The 17,973-nt window shown below is 42.0% G+C and overlaps 1 protein-coding gene across 2 annotated transcripts in view; it reads left to right on the forward strand.

Annotated features, from left to right (window-relative positions):
- The window catches only part of ctdp1 (CTD (carboxy-terminal domain, RNA polymerase II, polypeptide A) phosphatase, subunit 1), a 108,906-nt gene that overhangs the window by 38,720 nt on the left and 52,213 nt on the right, over positions 1 to 17,973 (forward strand). For both annotated transcript variants that reach the window (XM_049602015.1, XM_049602016.1), the window contains exon 12: positions 11,411 to 11,640. In XM_049602015.1, coding sequence (XP_049457972.1) covers positions 11,411 to 11,640 — 230 coding nt within the window. The remainder of the gene's footprint in view (positions 1 to 11,410; positions 11,641 to 17,973) is intronic.

Raw genomic sequence — 17,973 nt, forward strand, 5'->3', positions numbered from 1 at the left:
AAAGACTTGTGATTACAGCTTTAGTGTGAAAATCACAGCAGTTCCAACTGAGCATTCACGTGTTTAAAATACCACATGGTCTGACAGATTTGACTCAGCTGACAGAGGGGCTTCTGTCAATTTTAAAAGCTGAACTTAATTAGTCTCTTTGCAACGAGGTCCCAAATTTACTTGAACTCTAGTATGAGGTTCCTCCTCAGCTGAGCAGGCGGCCATGCCCTGATACAAGTGCTGCTTGTCATCTTTTCATTTCACAGGGAGTATCAACACAAAGGCCAAAGCTCTGATAAGATGTAAAGGCTATGGGATGTAGAGAAATGGTTTTACAGGCCTTGCAGAGCAGATAATAGTAGAGGTTATTTGAGTTAGGACTAAGTACTTTTAAGGGTACGGACCTGAGTATGTTTCACGTTAAATCCATTGGTGCCAAATGTAGGTTTGGCACCATACGCCTGGCTTGACAAGAGGAAGAAGTGCTGGGCAATGCCCTGATGTCGAAGCCTGCAACAGAGCTCCAACGGCTGCTCCATTGGCTTCCCAGCAAGCCACAACTATCGCTGCAGTGCCATTCTGCTGCAACAGTTTCCGTGTCAGGTCAAGCTACTTTTCTGTATTCTCAGTTATAGCTAAGTATCTCTGCTAGATTAGCAGACACAAATAGACACACAGGCAGACAGAGACAGAAGATTAGTTTTATGTGTGATCACAAAAGAGCAGAGGAGCAGAACTGCATTTCAGTCTACTACGTCACCCCTGCAGCTTGTTTAAAAATCAAGTTTTTGTTATAAAAGAGAAAGTAAAGTTCTGAAAAAGGGTATCATTCCAGCAGAATGTTTGGAACCACAACACTTGCAACAGTGCGTTTTTTGAGTCAGCGGCAACTTCCAGGGCTGAAAACTGAAGCCAATGCATAAGTCCCAAAATATTGCCCTTCCTCAAATAGGAGGCTGGCTCCAAGAGTGAGTCTGTTCCCGTAGACCTCCATGTTAAAATGCCCAACTTTGACAAAAACAACCAGCACATTTTCATGTATGAGAAGCCGGGTTTAAAACGTTTTGGCATTTTTGCTTAAGAAAATGTCAAAAATACTTAATAGCCCACAATGCCACAGTAATGGTGATGTCATCAGTCTGTCCCTGTAAGCTAAGAATGCAGTGCTGTCCATGGTCCTGATGATGTTCTTGCATTTCACTGAGTTTTACAGCCACAGTTTAAAAAGCAGAGAGTTTCAAGACATCTAACCAGTGCTACAGGGTTAGGTGCAGTCAGCCATTATGTCGACACAACCTGCAGTTTACTGCTCCGAGACAAGCCGCTCCATCATCCCAACCAGACTCTTATCAGTTCCTAAAACTAAAGCACTATCAATATTCCCCCTGCATCAGTTCCTATGTGTGGACAGTCCTTTTCAGCTTGACAGAAATATCTTCATTCATTTGATTGTGGCGAGATGTCCAGTTTTAGTCTTTGCTCAGAGAAAATTAGCATCCAGTCTATCGGGAGTTATTTGGTTAGGAAATTTTTCTGAACCATACAGACTCAGAAAAGTACATCATTGATATAAAAGCTGTCTGGATGAACTCTCTGAAGTATTTAATGTTTGAGGCTGTTCCTTTCCAAAGTAATGTTTTCAGTTCAGCCTTATGTAACTACCCTTGACTAACCTCAGCTGCAGTGTTAACACGTCTTTCTGAGACGATGGTAAAAAGATGCCATTATCTTCATGTTTGCAGAGTTGCTTAAGAATTCTGGTCCTCAAATATTGTTGCATTCTCTACATTTGAGTGCTTCCCTCATGGAAGGAGTAGGCAGAGGTAAAGTAAAGATGTTGCAATTGTTCCTGTCAAAATAGGACTTGGCTTTGACACAAAAGTTGTGTGGCATACTCAGGTGAATACCGGTATTAGCAGTGGCAGTGGAGGTCTTTGTGCTGCTGTTTCACCTGCCTCACCAATTTGAACTTCTTAACTTTTCTTTTGTGGGTTGAATTAGTCGTAATGTCGCCACTTCTGCCTCTTCTCACATTTGCATTCATTTTCTCTCCCCCTGGGCCCCAGGTGAGCTTTCACTTAAATGCCAGTCCCTTATCTTCCTCTGAGCCCACATTAAATGACACGTCAATGTCGTACTCCATTCAGCAATCAACCGTCTGCCCTATTACCACCTCCTGACTACCTTTCTCAGATGAAGTGAATAATTCTGGCAGGGAATAAAGCTTGTATAAACCCCCTTTAGTGTGAATTTGCTATGCAAATTTTTGCAGTCGTCAGTCGTGGTGAAGACATGAGCTCCTTGTACAATAACATGACGAAAACGGAAATTGGTCTGAACAATGAGCGCTGAATGACTGGCTGCATGGAAATGTGTCAGGCTCTCACTTTGGGTTCCTGCCTCATCTATTCTGCTGCTGGTTTTGGCAGGTATACTATTGTGCCGCTACCAAGTTACATTGTTCTGAGACGCTGATATTTTTCTTTTAAAGTCAGACATGAGGTGAACCTGTGCTTTTGAAAAACCTTGTCTTTTGAATACCAGAAAGTTTTTTTTCTTGGCTAACTTTATTGAACGAGAAGCTCTGTGGTTTTTACTGCATGTAGTTGATTTTTCTAACAGCTGCCAATAACTACACTCTAAGAAAAAAAGGTGCAAACTAGGTGTTTGTCCTATAGGAGAAGATTGTTTCGTTCCTGTATAACCTTTTGCAGAGGCTCTACCTAGAACCCTTTTACAGGGTTCTATATAAAACCCCACCTGAGGGGTCATAGGCCCATCTGTGAAAGGTTTACCCAAAAACCCCCCATTTTCACCAACATGGAACTGGTTCTGCTCTGGTTTCCACACCTCATTTCGAACCATTTCGAGCATTTTGACCAAAAATAAATAGGTTCAAAACCCAAAAATGTGGTTCACAGCTGAAACCAAAAAATAGCAGGTTTTCCTCGACCCGAGCTGTGAAGACATCAGTGGGCGGGTCATATTCTACAGGTTGGAAAGACAGAATGGAGGAGGCAATAATTGAGAATTCAAAGAAAAGGTCCATGCTTGTTATTTGAGTAAAAATAAATATCTGTACTTGTTGAACAAAAGTTTGTAGGTAATCAATTAGGGCTGCGCGATATGACGATATATATCGTGTGACGAGAGAAAAATGTCTATCATTTAATATTTTGCTCTATTGTTGTGATGCAAATTACACTTTATATGGCAATATTTTTCGTCATTTGGAGTCTGTCCATCTTTTGCACGGATCTCATTGATAAATTGTTCTTCTTTGCTTTTTAATTTGCAAAGCTTTTACGGCACTTACAGTAACATAACGAGTTTATATAACTCCGCTGTCTGTTCTGCTGCGCTGCACACACTGGGCTCAGCCCCGCAGAAACGCAGTGAGACGGTGACAGTAATCAGACCAAATCGGGTGGTGCGGAGTATAGCGTCAGTGTTGCGTGGAGGTGTGTGGGGTTGTGGGTGTGTTTGTGCTTTAGAACATAACCGCTGTGAAACAATCAGAAAATAACGTTTTATTGATCTGATTGACCAGCTTTCTCGCCACCAGCGCTCCCTCTCTTCACTCACTTTCTTGCTTGCTCGACCACAGCTGCTCGCCCTCTCTCTTTTTATCTAGTCAACTTTTTTATTCATTGGATTAAATTGTGCTATATCGTGATATGAGATTTTGGTCATATCGCCCAGCCCTATAATCAATTTAATCAGCAATTTTGTTACTACTGGAAACTTCCATTGCGTGCATTGGCGATGCCGTCCAATGATGTCACTCACTTGATTACAATGGTTCTGCTCAAGAGAAGTCAGTGGAGTGGGGCGCCGGTGGCTTAGTGGTAGAGCAGGCACCCCATGTACAAGGCTGTTGCCGCAGCGGCCCGGGTTCGACTCCAGCCTGTGGCCCTCTGCTGCATGTCACTCCCTCTCTCTCTCCCCCCTTCACACTCATCTGTCCTATTGATTATAGGCTTGAAAATGCCCAAAAAAATCTTTAAAAAGAAAAACAAACAAAAAAAAAAAACAAGAGAGAAGTCAGTGGAGTAAGATGCTCGTCCAGGCCGGTACGCAGTGGCTCATCTGATAACAGCATTGTTTACACACGGCATGTGCTTTGTGTGTTGGTCGGTATTTTCTCAGAAATCAAAAACATTACCACACTGCTGATTTATTCCTGAGAAAACAATATTATCTTTATCGTCTATCTCTCGGCTGCTTGCTATCTGCCTGCTGCTGTTTGACAATGACATGGAATTTCACAATAAAAGCATATCCTAAAGATGATGATAAAGATTGATGTGTTCACTTTGCATCAGTGACATTAGATTGTTGATCATTAAATTGATATGACGATCCAGAGCGATGGATCGTTACACCCCAACAAAAACATCAGTAGATTTTGAAACTCCAACCTGTTGAAGTCTAACAGGTATTTAGTCCAGAGTAAGATACAGCAGAAATTTAATCGAATCCCTGAGATGGCCTCAAATCTTCGTTAAGTTGGTCTCAGCTCTAGCTAAAACTTATTGCTCTGGGCACCAGCGGTTCACTGCTCCCACAGTAACAGCTACTCCTAATTGCTGGCTTTCATTTAAAATGAATGACTGTCGGCTGCTTTCGCCACACATGAATCTTTCAGTGAGAGTAACACCGCAGGCCAAATTTGAATCTAAGGTTAAAGTATCCACGTCCAGAGTTTAGAAGTGTAATCTTAATTGCTTTTGCTGGACAGGAAACATCTAATCTTCAAAAAATTTCACTGTGAATGATGTACATTCTGATGTGTTAGTGTATGTCAGCCCATTATATTCAGCATCTGGTGCCTAATAGGCATATGATACACTGATGATCACCATAATTTTGAGTGCAGAAAAAACCCTTCATCTGCTTCATGTTTGTTATTCAGTCCTTTAAAAGTTGTGCACCTCCAAACAGATAAATCATCACAGTAGAACGCAGGGTAGTTACAAACCGTGGCTAACACAATCCTGTTGCAACTGAAGCATTGAGCAAAAAATAAATACCATGCCCTGGAATCACACTTGTGCTAAACTCACAGTGGTTGCATATTTGCAGTGATGAGACCAGTAACCTGACTGTAAACTAGCTTGGAGGGGGTGCCATGCTCTGCTTTGAAACTTTCATGTTGGGTTCTTTGAATGGCCTTTGATTACAGCCAGGAAAAGGATGCTGTAGGAAGTTTGCCACGGTGTTTGTGGGGATTGTTAATGCTTCCATTTCTGCTAAGGTTGTAAGACCTGAAAGAGTGAACCATAGATTGGTTTTTAAAGGGCCAGGGTCAGAGGCAGACATGACTCCACTGGCCATACACTGCACACTGCCTCAGTGATGGTTGTCAGCAGCAGACGAGAGCTGCTCTGATGCAAACACACAGAACATGAAAGTGTTTTGCCCCTACAGATATTTATGTATCCTGACAAATAGATCACAAACCGTTTCCATTCAGTTTCCTGTTTCTGCATAAAGCCCTGTTTGCTCAGAAGTATGTCAAAGTAGTATTATGAACCATTTAAACTTTCACGCCTTACTTAAAACTGAAATGTAAATGCTCCTTACTTTTTGTCCAAGAAAATACTGTTATACTGCAGCTACTGGACAAATTTTTCCATTGTAAAAAGAAGATAAAACTATTTTTGGAAATGTTAGTGCCAATTGTGTCTAAGCTCCAAGCTTCTGATCGGGCATTGTTCATGGCATCAGTTGAGAGCTGGCGTTGCTTAGAAACTCAACTTTCATGATGTGCTACTGACTGAAGCAGTGTTGCCAACTTAGCAATTTTCCCAATAGATTTAGTGACTTTTCAGACTCTCCTAGCAACTTTATTTTATACTAAGCAACTAGCAATAAATTTAACGACTTACTGAGACCATCCGGGGAAAAAGTAAAAATATATTATCGTGTAAAACATTTCCATTAATGCTGCGTAGAATAAAGCCCAGTTTAGACCAAAGATTCACGACGAGGTATAACCGCTTTAGAACGTTGCAGAGAAAAGTTGCAGTGATGCGAATTGGCCAGTCTGAGCCTGATTCAAGCCGGCTGATGGTGTCACCTGGCACTCAGCTGGTCAAAACGCCAGCGGCTGGTTGTAGAATGTAAGACTGGTCACTTGTTTCTGTAGCCAGTCAGCCCGTAAAGTCCACTGGCCAAGTCAAAATGACCGTAAATGGTTTTGGTCCTCATGGTGTTCAGGTGTTGGGCAGTGGGTTGCTGTTGTTGCTCACTACATTTGCCTATGCCCCGCCCACCCACACACATTCTCATTGACTGATTAATTAGTGCTGGTTATTTGTATTATTGTGTCGTATTCATTGAATACAGTCCATCTGATGCTGGTTTTGTTAATGTTTTTTGCTGTGTCATCACTACCACAAATGCAGCTGTAGCCAGTATCTCACTATCATTATCCTCATTCATATTTTAAGAAGCTACAAATTATATTCAGCCACAAAATAATCCTGAAAAGCTGCAAATCAGAACAGAAGTACAGAGAGTTGTTGACTAGAGATGATATGTCTCATCTAGTTGCATTGTTGTGAACCAGTACGGCACATTGCAAGTAGCTGCCTGTTTCAATTCATCACATCTTTGGTCTGAACTGGGCTTTACATTAGTCACAGTCCACAGCTCTCCCACCATCAGCACTGGGTCTCTTCCCTCTCTCCTTTTGCACTGTGTAGTAGGTGTGGGGCAGGCAAGGGGAGAGGAGACGCTGCTCGCTGTGGGAGTTGTATTGAGTTTCTATGGATACATTGATGCTCTCGCTCTCTGGATAGATTGCTGCAGGAATGAGTCCTAAAACCCAGAAATGAGTTTCATTTTAAAACTGCCAGTTCCCCTCGTCACAAAGTCAGTGAGTTTATTTTGAATTCAGTTTTTGGTTAGGATCCTGAAATAAGGTCTAAGGTTAACACAGGTCTTAAAGATTTTTGTTCTATGATGTGGCATATGTCAATACCCGATCTGTGAATTTGAAGCATTTACACACCTTAAGATAACAGTTGCTAACAAGTGGCTAAATGAGACTGCAGAACGTCATTACGCTGAAAACAGCTATACAGCCTTGTCAAGGTGGTGACCTTGAAGTCATGTGACTGCGGTGTAGTTTATAGCCTAACGTAAGCTTTTTACTTCTGGAGATCACATTTACTTTTCAAAAATCATGAAAGTGGTGCTCATTTTTGAAGATTATCTTGTTGAACAAAACTTAGTATCATAAACCTTTGTTTGCGCCAGAGTATCTGAAATCCAATGGAAAAATCCTGTCGGCCTTTTGTTAAGGGAACCAGGGTGGCACTAGATTCTGGGTTTGCCTCCAAAAAAGTCATCCCTGTACCACTCTATAGGAAGCACAATATGGTGCTGTGTTAGTATAAGCCATAGCTCTCATGCCAGTCAAATGTTTTGTTGAGGATTTTTCTGTTGAATCTATTTCAGCAAAGTTTTAATGCTTCCACTAATGATGACATTACCAATATGCAAATGAGACCTTCATCTGGTGACTTTTAGTGACTTTTGGAATGAGTGCTAACTTCTTTCATTGACACATTAAATCCCTATATAGCATGTGAACATGAATACTGGGTGTTTACCCCCTTTTTCACCATGCCCCCCTAGTGTTAGTTTTGTGTTATTTGTGTTTTATTCTGTCCCTTCCTAGCATCTACAAATATAGAGGTCCCATTGTGCTGTTAAGTTTGTATTCCGCTTGGAAAAAGGAAGGTAGCAAGCTATGCTAACTGGCTTACATTCAGAAAATGGTGTTTGGAAAGTGAGAGCCAATAAGGAAGCCTCAGACAAGTTTGCATTTCCTAGGATAGTGAAGGCATGACCCGCCCTGCTCTGCCTTACTCTGCCTCTGATTGTCTTACCCTGACATTCGTCCCCTAACCCTAACCGATGTCACTGCTGTTGCCTAAACCCAACCAACCCAACTGGCGATGGCAATGAGAACAAGCCAGTCAGAGGGAGAGTAGGGCAGTCATGCCTTTGCTATCCTAGAAAACCCAAATTCGCCTCCCACACAGTCAGTGTTCATCCCACATTATACAAAGGAGAGAGGAGGTGTGGTGAAGGTAAATGACCAGTGTGTCAAAACACTAGGTAGTCCTGTAACCTCAGCATTCTGTACTCTGTGATTTATGACACAGAAATGTACAAAGTAATATATTGAGTGCTTCACATTGGTCCATAGCTGGTTGACTAATTTTGAGGTAATGCATTGATCATATTACAGTAGTGTCTGCACTAGTGAGAGCCAAAAATACAGTTTCATAACTAAAATGTTTCGGTCATACCATCCACCTGCTTATATGACCCTTTGTCATTGATTAAACCTGCTTAATTGCTTTGATTTACCTTAAGTATTTTGCTGAAGCCAGTCATACATACATCTGTTAAAAATTGTAGTGAAGCCTTTAACTGTACACTGTCTGTACACTCTCTGAAAGACCACCTGTCTCTCCCTTTTGTTTGACTGTGTCCAGCTATCTTAATATTGTCACTGTACTGACAGAAAATAGACCTCCTTTCAAATCCCTAGAAGCTGTCACAAAGGCAAGGCCCAATAAATTGTAACAGTTAGCGCTCATGGGAGATAGCGATGGGGAAAACGCCATTAGAGGAGAAGTGTTTGAAAAAAAGCAATTTGTGTTGAGATGAAATCTTAAATTGTGTGTTGCTGACATTTGGGGAACAAACAAAACCTCTGTCTTATTTGTATCCTACCCTGTAATTTGTCGGTGCCCCGTGAGGTCATTCTTATTTAAATTTAATTCCGGAAATGGAATTGGAGGACAACCAAAAGTAGCTTTTCCTTTTTTTAAAAATTTCCAAACTAGCCTTCCCTCAGGCACTGTTACCTTCTACTTTTACCAAGGCGCTGTGTGGCTGTCCAAATAACCAAACAATGAGGCTTTAATGAGCCTGGCTTGATGCCAGTAATGATCCTGGCTCTTTCCCCAAGAGAATGTCCACAGACATTAATCCCATTTTTCCCTCAGCTATGTGCTGCTAATGAGTCAGTGGACGAGAGGCTGCAGATTCTCTGTGGCAGTATTCACCTCAGCATTCCATTGATCTGATGGTTGTCAATTAGCTAACCTGCTCTAAACGATCGGTAACCTTGGGGCGGTTCAAATTATGAGCTGCTCAAGACAAGACAAAACTGATGAGCTGGTGGAAGTGACACTTTTGTTTTCAGTAGCTGGCAGCAGAGACAGAGAGACAGATTAACCTTGTTGTATTTGGCTCTGGATTGTTTCCTCAAGGTAGAAATTTCATGTGACGAGTTTATTACCCTCCCCCAGACATTATTCCATCAGCAGGGGTGATCATAATCAATCACACCCTTTTCAATATATCATTTATTACCATTGCCCGGCAATAAAGACTACCCTTGTGACTGCTAATAATGTTGATGTTTCAGTTTCGACTTTAGAGTACACAAGAGTTGTTGATGTACCTCTATGGGAAATTTGAGCCTGTAATTTGTGGTCTTTTTGTATTCAAGTATTATATTGTACAATTTGTTTTAATGTCCACTTCCTGCATTGTTGCAACAACCCATTTTCTTTTAATAGCTCCTGATTTTTGATGAGGCATTCTGAGTTAACTGGTCAGGCTGCAGGTTGCCTCTCATTTTTACATCAGCGGCACTTTTGAGTTTTGCACATAGCGCACCTGACCAAATATCAGATGGACTGCACCATTTCACAATATCTGCAGGGGGGTGGGAGCATCAGATGGCATGATTAAATGTGTTTTAGTGATAAAAATACATTTATGTATCATGTAAATACATATAAGTTGTATTTTCAGTAATATAAGTCAATAAGTAAATTGTTGTACTTGATGCTATTCAAGGGTCAACCATAGACCTTTCCATGGGTCCCCCTTGACCATAGGCTGGGGTCATGTGTACCCTTTCACCCCCCCACTGCAAACCCCCTTTAGCACTGTTAACTGTATCATTACTGTTAGCTCTGCTAGCAAGGTTAGCAGTGTAAGCAAGGGTAGTGGTACTAACATAGTTAACAATGCTAAAGGGTTTTGTTGGGGGGGATCAGACGATGGCCACCATGCTTCTGCAGCAACGCAGCATTACCGGTGGTAATCACCAATCCGGGTACTGCTCAGTGCAGAGGGGCCCAAGCTAGCTAACCAGTGGAGACCAGGCGGGCAGTGGGCACCATATTTTAGCATGTTAATGTGGCTCACCGCCTGTCTCTCAGCCAACAGAAAACAAAATCAAAGGCAGCAAAACATTTACAAGACAAAACATTAAAATTTCACCACCTTTAAATGGATAGTGCTTTGAAATGCTGCACTGAACCTCAGTGAGTCAATCGAGTGCTGGACTAAAAGGAAAGAGCCTCTTGTATTTCATGGCTTTTTGTAAAAAGTAGTCGGTAGGTTACTGGCTAATGGGTGTTGAGCTATCAAAAACCAAAACTGACATCCCTTCGTAGCGCAAAGACTGGAAACGGAAATGACAAACCTGGCTCTGTCCAAAGTTAACAAAATCAGCCTACCAGCACCTTCAAAGTGTCACTAGTTAACACATTAAATCTTGTTTATTTAATGCATAAAAGAAGGGGAAGTGTTTCTTTTTTGACTTTTGGACAGAGCCACGCTCGTTTACAGATTTTGTGCAAAGAAGATCTTTGCTTGCTGTAGCTTCATATTTACTGTACAGACATAAGAGTGGTGTCAATTTATCGAATTTAACATTTCAGAAAATGTCAAACTTTCTTTTAAAAACCTTTTATTGGTAAGTCTCTAGTTGCTTAAATGGCACGTTGTTAACTGTTGCCTCCAAGTTTAATCACCTTCCAAGATTACAGTACAGTATGTGACCCAATTATTTATAGAAGGGAAACCACTTTCCAGTTATAATTAGATGCTTAATTGGAATCTGCAGTGTATCCAGGGAATAGGCTAATGCCAGTGGTTCCTCCTCATGATACTTTAAGCAGATATTATCCATTAAATAGAACATTTCGTTGGGTCTGTTGCATGATTATATACAAATGAAAGTTATGTAATGAAATTTGCCAAAAGTTAGTGATGTTAGCTCTGATTTGGTGGACGACATATTTTACAAAACAATAAAAAGCCCAAACCAATTGGTATTCAGTGGAAGGAGAGAAAGTAATTAATCTTATCTTCACTTCAGAGTAGTTGATATGCAAAGTCCCAGGGTATTTTTGGCAGTTATGGAATGAATGTATGCATGCTGTAAGATGTTAAAACGTAAACTACAAAACTAAAAGAGGCATTGACTGTTTTGGTGTGTGACATGCTGAGTGACAAACAAGTCCCGTGACCTGGTCCTGTCCAAAGCTTAAAACAAAATCTCACCGAAGCTCCTTTTTAAAAAAAAACACAGGTGGACGACATCTTAGGCGAGGAAAGCGACAATGAAAGTGAGGGCCGAGGGAAGGAGAAGCCGGGTAATGAGGAGGCGGAGGATGAAGAGGAGCGGGAGCAGCGCCGGCAGCAGCAGCGGCCAGGAGATGGACAGATAGCAGCAGGAGGGCTCGGACCTCAGGCAATGAGAGTGGATGAGAAGATCCAGACGGCATCAAGGGAGGCCAGTGTGCCGGGTAGTGTGCCAAGGTGAGACACAGAGCTCCACTACAAAATCCACCTTTCTATCTAGTATAGTCAATCCTTTTTTGTGTCTTGACTGCAAGTGCAGCTCGTCCCTCCCACCAGACAATTACGGACATTTGCACGTGCTTCATACAGTAACCCAGTGTTTAAAACACATCCAGTTGCACACAGCGCATTCACTCAGCCCATCCTTGCCCCCTCTTTCTCTCTTTCTTTTTATAAGGCAACAGATTAGACAAGAATTAGCTGCTAGCCACCGCACAGTCTCACCTCGCTACCCTCCGCTGTGGTTTGCTTTCCTGGGAGGAGAGCCGGCAGTAGCTCGGTAGACAGACCTTCATTCAGCAGCTGTACTGGTCTGAATTGTGCAAGCGCAGACACCCCAGTGCTGGGTGTCACAGCAGGCTGGTGGCCAGAAGCAGTGCCAAGTCTGAGTTGTGTAACAGCAGCAACAGAAAGTTTGCTGATCCAACAGAGAGTCGAGGCTGACCTGTCCCCCATAGCTGGGGTTTGCGCTGACTGCTGACTCTGGATCTGTCAGTCTCTGGAGCTGCTGCCCACTCCTCTACAAGCGAGGTGGTCTGCAGCTGCAGGTAGTGAGGCGGAGACACGCTTTGATTTGAGGCTAACATTAGCTGCATAAACCTAAACTTGATGCTGCAACATTGAGCCTTTGGCTCTGGGTAGTAGAAAGCAAAATTTTCTCTTCATCTCTGAACTGCCTTTCCAATATTGACACGTGTTTTATTTTGTTGATTGTAGGCAGTAGTTGCCAATGCTGGAATAGCAATTTTCTCTGCCATTGAATCAGCCATTCACCAAAAGGGTGCATGCACAACAGCCAATAGGAACGCCCTCTCTCTGAAAGTTTCCCGTCATGGCCTAGATTTCCTAAAGCTTGAAAACAGAGTCAGAGAGGAGGTGAAGTCTAGTTTTCTCTCCATTTGAGTCACAGTATGCTCAGTTTATTGTAGGATTTTCACTCAGTGATGCTAAAATAAATCCGCCTATCCCAGCTTTAAGTGAAATGTGGTGGTATGGATATCACATATATCCCTTTTTTTCTCTATCTCTTTCGCCCAAATATTTACTGTTAGTGTTCCCTTTATCAGTTCCTCAGTGTCATCACATTTGGCTCTCTCCTCTTTCACTGCTGATCCTCTCCATCTTGCACAAACACCTCTGGGTGAGAAGGATGCTTAGCTTAAATTGCATTTGGCAAGAATGGAAATCCATTGAGAATCTGTGCAAATGGACTGTATATTTCCTGGTTTTACTTTTCCAATCACTATTATCATAACACGCCACTTCATCAGCACCGCAATGCTGAAGCCAGACAGTCTGGTCTGTTGCCATAGAGACAAATGCCAAACAGACAGCAGGCAGTCGCAGAGTTCTGAACACATCAGAGTCTCTTATTGCTGGAGGATGGGCCTGAGTTGAGCCGAGCCGTCGCACTGCCAAGATTCAGTCAGCCCTGATGGGTTATTTCTTTGCCTTTCGTGTGTCATATTTCTCTGTGCATGCTTTTGAATTTTTACAGACATTTTCAAAGTTCTGTAACAAATGTTGAAAACATCAATATATTAAACATCATTAAATAGACCCAGAACCTTTATAGTCCAGATCAGAGTCAAATATAGTATCATTCACAGCTGTCACTGGCTGTATTTACTCAAACCTAATCCTCTGATTTCCACAGTAACTGCTTTGGTGTATCTGCAACTTTGCACAACACAATATGATCTCTAATTTCCATATATTTTTAGCATGCTTGGAATCCTGTTTGGGTTGCTGTTGTCATGTTTACAGCACTATGTGATGCCTTTAGATATGACACACCTGCCGTGTTTATGAAGGGCACATCTGTATCAGTGCTTTCCGTGTAGTGTTATCTGGATCGGCAAGATCATGTAGTTGCAGCTTGTTTACTGATGTTAAGTTCGACCCTCAGATATGTCTTTGGACCACTGCTACGCCTTAGTAATGCTACTGACACATGTTTAAGGGATCCTGAGGATTAACGTTAATATCATTGCCACTGCTGTTGGTTGGTTGTGTTGCTTTGCGCTGCATACACAAGTTCTCATGCACTCTTAGCATATGATTTGTTCTCTCCTGTGTCCACATGGTTGATGAGGGATAATTTTCATTGTGCCCCTCTTCTGTCGCAACTTTCAGTAAGGTTTTTCACAGGCTGCTGCTGCAGGGTGCACACGTAGCGGCTATCAAAAGTTGAGGCTGGCTGTCAGTTTGAGGAGCACTTGATTTGATGTGCAGCAGAGTTTTCTGTGAGCAGAGCTTGCATTTTAAACGGCAGTATCACAGTTGATCATGTTCATTTAAAGGGAAATTTCGGTTTATTTCAACCCGTCTCCTTTCGTCCTAAATTTGTTTCAAGTGACTAGTGACATAAAAATAATAGTTAGTTACTAATTACTATACTGTAAATGTGTGCATGAATTTCCTGCATTATAAGGTCTAGATTTGCAGGGAAATTATGCGCAGTACCCACAATCCTGTGCTAAAACCATTATGTGTTTAGTTACACACCTGTGTTTGACAAGTCCAAGTGTCTGCTGTTAAAAAAAAACCCGATCTATTCAGCTTCAACTCTTAAGTTTTACCAGGTTGATCACAGCCTTGTCTGAGCTCCTCAGATAATAGCCCTAATGTTGAACCACTGTACTCTGTCTGTACGTCCATGTTCAGCCTCACTGCTCTGTCTGTCAGAGCTAAATAAAAACAGAGGTGCCTTGTTTGTGGTGTTTTTCCAATCTCTGTCTTGATGGTCGTGGTTGTGGCTCTGTATCCAGGGCTGCACAGGCCTCAGCAGGCAGCAGCATGGTGATTTTTTTTTCCTTGTTGTTTCCTTCTTTCGGACATGTCAGTCCTGGTCTGACACCTTTGGTTGCTGCTAATGAGTCAAGCCTGAAATACACTGTTCACTGTGTTGCTGAATTGCTGGTGAAAACCGCTGGGGGTCCATCTCTAGTCAGTGCAGTGGTGCAGAGAAGCGACACATGATTTGACATCCTGACACAAAGGTTGTAAGTCTGATTCTGAAAGTGGGCTTAAATTGGCAGGTAGGTCTCAGGGTCCATCCTCAGAGAGACACCAGTGACATGGTCTAATACTATCACAGCTTACCTGGCCATGACTCCCCTCTGTGACCCCTGTCTTTCTCTTATGTCTGTATTTTTAGCCACTATGATGCCCTGACAACTCGGTATAGTTGTATGTTGTGAAGAATGTTCATGTCGCAGGAATATGCTTTATAAGATAAACATTTACATTTTGAATGCACTCCTCTGTATCAGCCTGACTATCTTCCATCCTTCTCTTTTGGTCCTTTCTGTTATCTCTCATGAAGAGAGAGCAAGAAATAGCTTTTGGTTCTGTTTTTCTTTTTAATTTCTTTTATCCGTAACATGTTTTAATCAATGCTCAGCAACAAACATCAGCAACATCCACCTATTTGGTTACACAGCACATTATTTTTTGATTAGACACTTGCATCTCGTGCCTTGGCTCTGCTCTAACTCAAGCATTTCCCTATGTAACCATAGAACTGCAGTCTTTGCATGCTATAGGAGCAACATAAAAATTAAATATTTAAAAGCAGGAAATACATGATTGTAAGCATGTTGTACAATTATACAAGCTATTTTAAACCACAAAGGGTGCTCAGAAGGCATACTGTAACTAAAAATATCTTCTTTTCCCTCCATCAGTTACTCATCCTCTATAGCCTGGAATGAAGGTCAAATAAAGTTGTATTTCTTAAAGGCAAATAGAGCGTACAAAAGTAGTAGTGTTTTAAAAGGGTACTCCAGCAATTAACTGTTGCATTTCTACCTCGTTGGCGGACTCACAAGGGACAGATGAAAAAAAAAAATCCTCCTAAATTGAGGTAGCATAGCCCGCAATATCCTGACTTTTTTCTCCAATAAAAAAAAACGCTGGATCCTACTTTTTCCATTATGCCACCTAATGGCATCTTAAGATTCCCCATGTGTCTCCTATTTGCCCACTTCTTTCAAACACCCCACACCCCCAGTTTGTAACACAGACTTCCTGTTAAGGAGTGTATGTCTGTAGCCCAAGCTACAGTAACAGTAGTATCGCTTATGACAAACTTAGTGTGTAAAGATAAGGTTAAATTGTAATAAAAAGTTGAAGTGAAAGGATGTTACAGAAGGTGTGTAACGATACAGGGAAGTCACGTTTGGTTCACACTCCAGTTTAGGAGTCACGGTTCAGTGTTAATTCAGTGCAGCAGACAAAAAACCCCAAATGAATGCGAACATGTGTCTTTTTATATTTATTCTTTGTTTCGAACAGAGAGTATTGCAAGTGTCAAAAACAGGCACAATCCCCTTGCTGAAGACAGAGGTAGCATTTTGCCGACAAGCAATGTTGGTAAACTGTCTTCATTATAAGAACTACAAAAGTGCCCTTAGTGCAACCAAAATCTTTTCACATGGAGGTCCCTGAAGCGACGTCTTTTGAAATGGGGTTCAGTGACCTAATATGGATCAATTTAGGGGCCCTTGACCTGAAAAAAGTTGAGAAGCACTGCTCTAGACAACGTACATGAAGCAGCTGCGCCTGATGGAATCGTCCCTCCTGGCTCCCTTATGGCCAAGTTGGCGATGAAGATAACAAAGAAGGAGACTAATTCATCCCGTATAGTGCCTAACATTAGTGGATCATAGCGTATCGGGTATGGAAATAAAGGGATAGCGCACCCAAAAATGATCTACTCACCCATATGCCGAGGGAGGCTCAGGTGAAGTTTTAGAGTCCTCACATCACTTGTGGAGATTTTGTGGTTTCAATTATGTGTTTTTGGACGTTTGAATCTGGGGCGTCGTCAGCCTCCATTAGGTGGAGTTGTGTTGCTACCACCTCTCCCCTTGGATCTCCACAAGTGTTGTGAGGACTATAAAACTTCACCTGAGCCTCCCTCGGCATATGGGTGAGCAGTTAATGGCTGAATTTCCATCTGTGGGTGCACTATCCCTTTAATATGCAGATGCTCCGATTCAACAGGAGACTAAACTTTTCTATGTATGTCAGTTTTTGAGGCCAAAATGTGGCCTTTGACTGACTAGGTAAGACTTGTTGTTTTTAGCAAAGCCAATTGCCAGAGATGCCTTTTGCTCAATGCTTATGCTCGTGATTTTGTTGGCCACTGGCAGCGCCTATCAACCGCAAGAGGTCCTTGAACATACAATCATATATGTACACACAAAATATTAGGCTGACTGGTGCAGTAGTATGAGATTAGCCATGGACAGACAGATAGACAGACACACACACACACACACACACACACACACGACCAAACCCATTACAAGAAACATTTCAGACACTGCTTTACTGTACAAACACTGAACAAACACTTTCCCAGAAGGCAACAGGTCACAATAGGCTATAAATCTGAAAGGCATCTCTTATGATATGAAACTGTAGACACCACATAGAGAAATACAAAATGAAACTAGCATATTGGCAATATTTAAACATTCAAAGCACCCAAACATATATCATCTTGGTGATCAGCACATCTGGGTGATGCTAATGAATGTGCACTAGCATGTCGGATGTGTTTCCATTCACATTCCCTACAACGCTGGTGCAACACAGACACACTATCCTCGTCTAACATACACCTCTCTCTCTGTTGCTCTTGTAGCTGACTGGGATCCTGCAGGCGGGTCTTCCAGCTCCAGCGTTTCATTTGCGCTTGCCATATTGTGACTGACTCACACGCCAATAAGCTTGTCCTGCTAACCTGCTGTAACTAACAGCATATGACTAAAAGTTTACGGGCAGAACTCGGGCTTTGGTTCCACATTACACACATCAGTCTATATACCGTTTATCCTGCGTGGGCTGCGTGATCGGGGCCATGTCATGAAGACAGACAATCAAAGAGTATCAGATAAAACATTCATATCACAACAGTTAAGGAATGTGAAAGCAGAGGAGTTTTGTACTGTATTTCTAACTCTAGTACCTTGAATGTTCTCACAGTGGGAAGTACACAAAGGATCAACAAAGGTGATAAACCCTGTTTTGTAGAGGTTTAAAAAAAAACATGTCTGCCAGACTGCATTAATGTAATTTTCCTGCTTGACAGAGAAAGGAATTTGACTGTATTTTTGCCCAGTAGGCTATTAAAGGCAATTTAAGATTTAACAGAAGAAGGCTTCCTGATTTAGACGTGACTCTGTGGGACCTCCACTCCTTCTGGAGCTGGCTTAATAGTTGCCATTCTGTCAGTCTCCATCCCTGGCTTCACCGCTTTCTTCCATTTGGCACAAAATA

The sequence above is a fragment of the Epinephelus fuscoguttatus genome, linkage group LG17 (genome assembly GCF_011397635.1).
Source record: "Epinephelus fuscoguttatus linkage group LG17, E.fuscoguttatus.final_Chr_v1".
Taxonomy (NCBI): Eukaryota; Metazoa; Chordata; class Actinopteri; order Perciformes; family Serranidae; genus Epinephelus; species Epinephelus fuscoguttatus.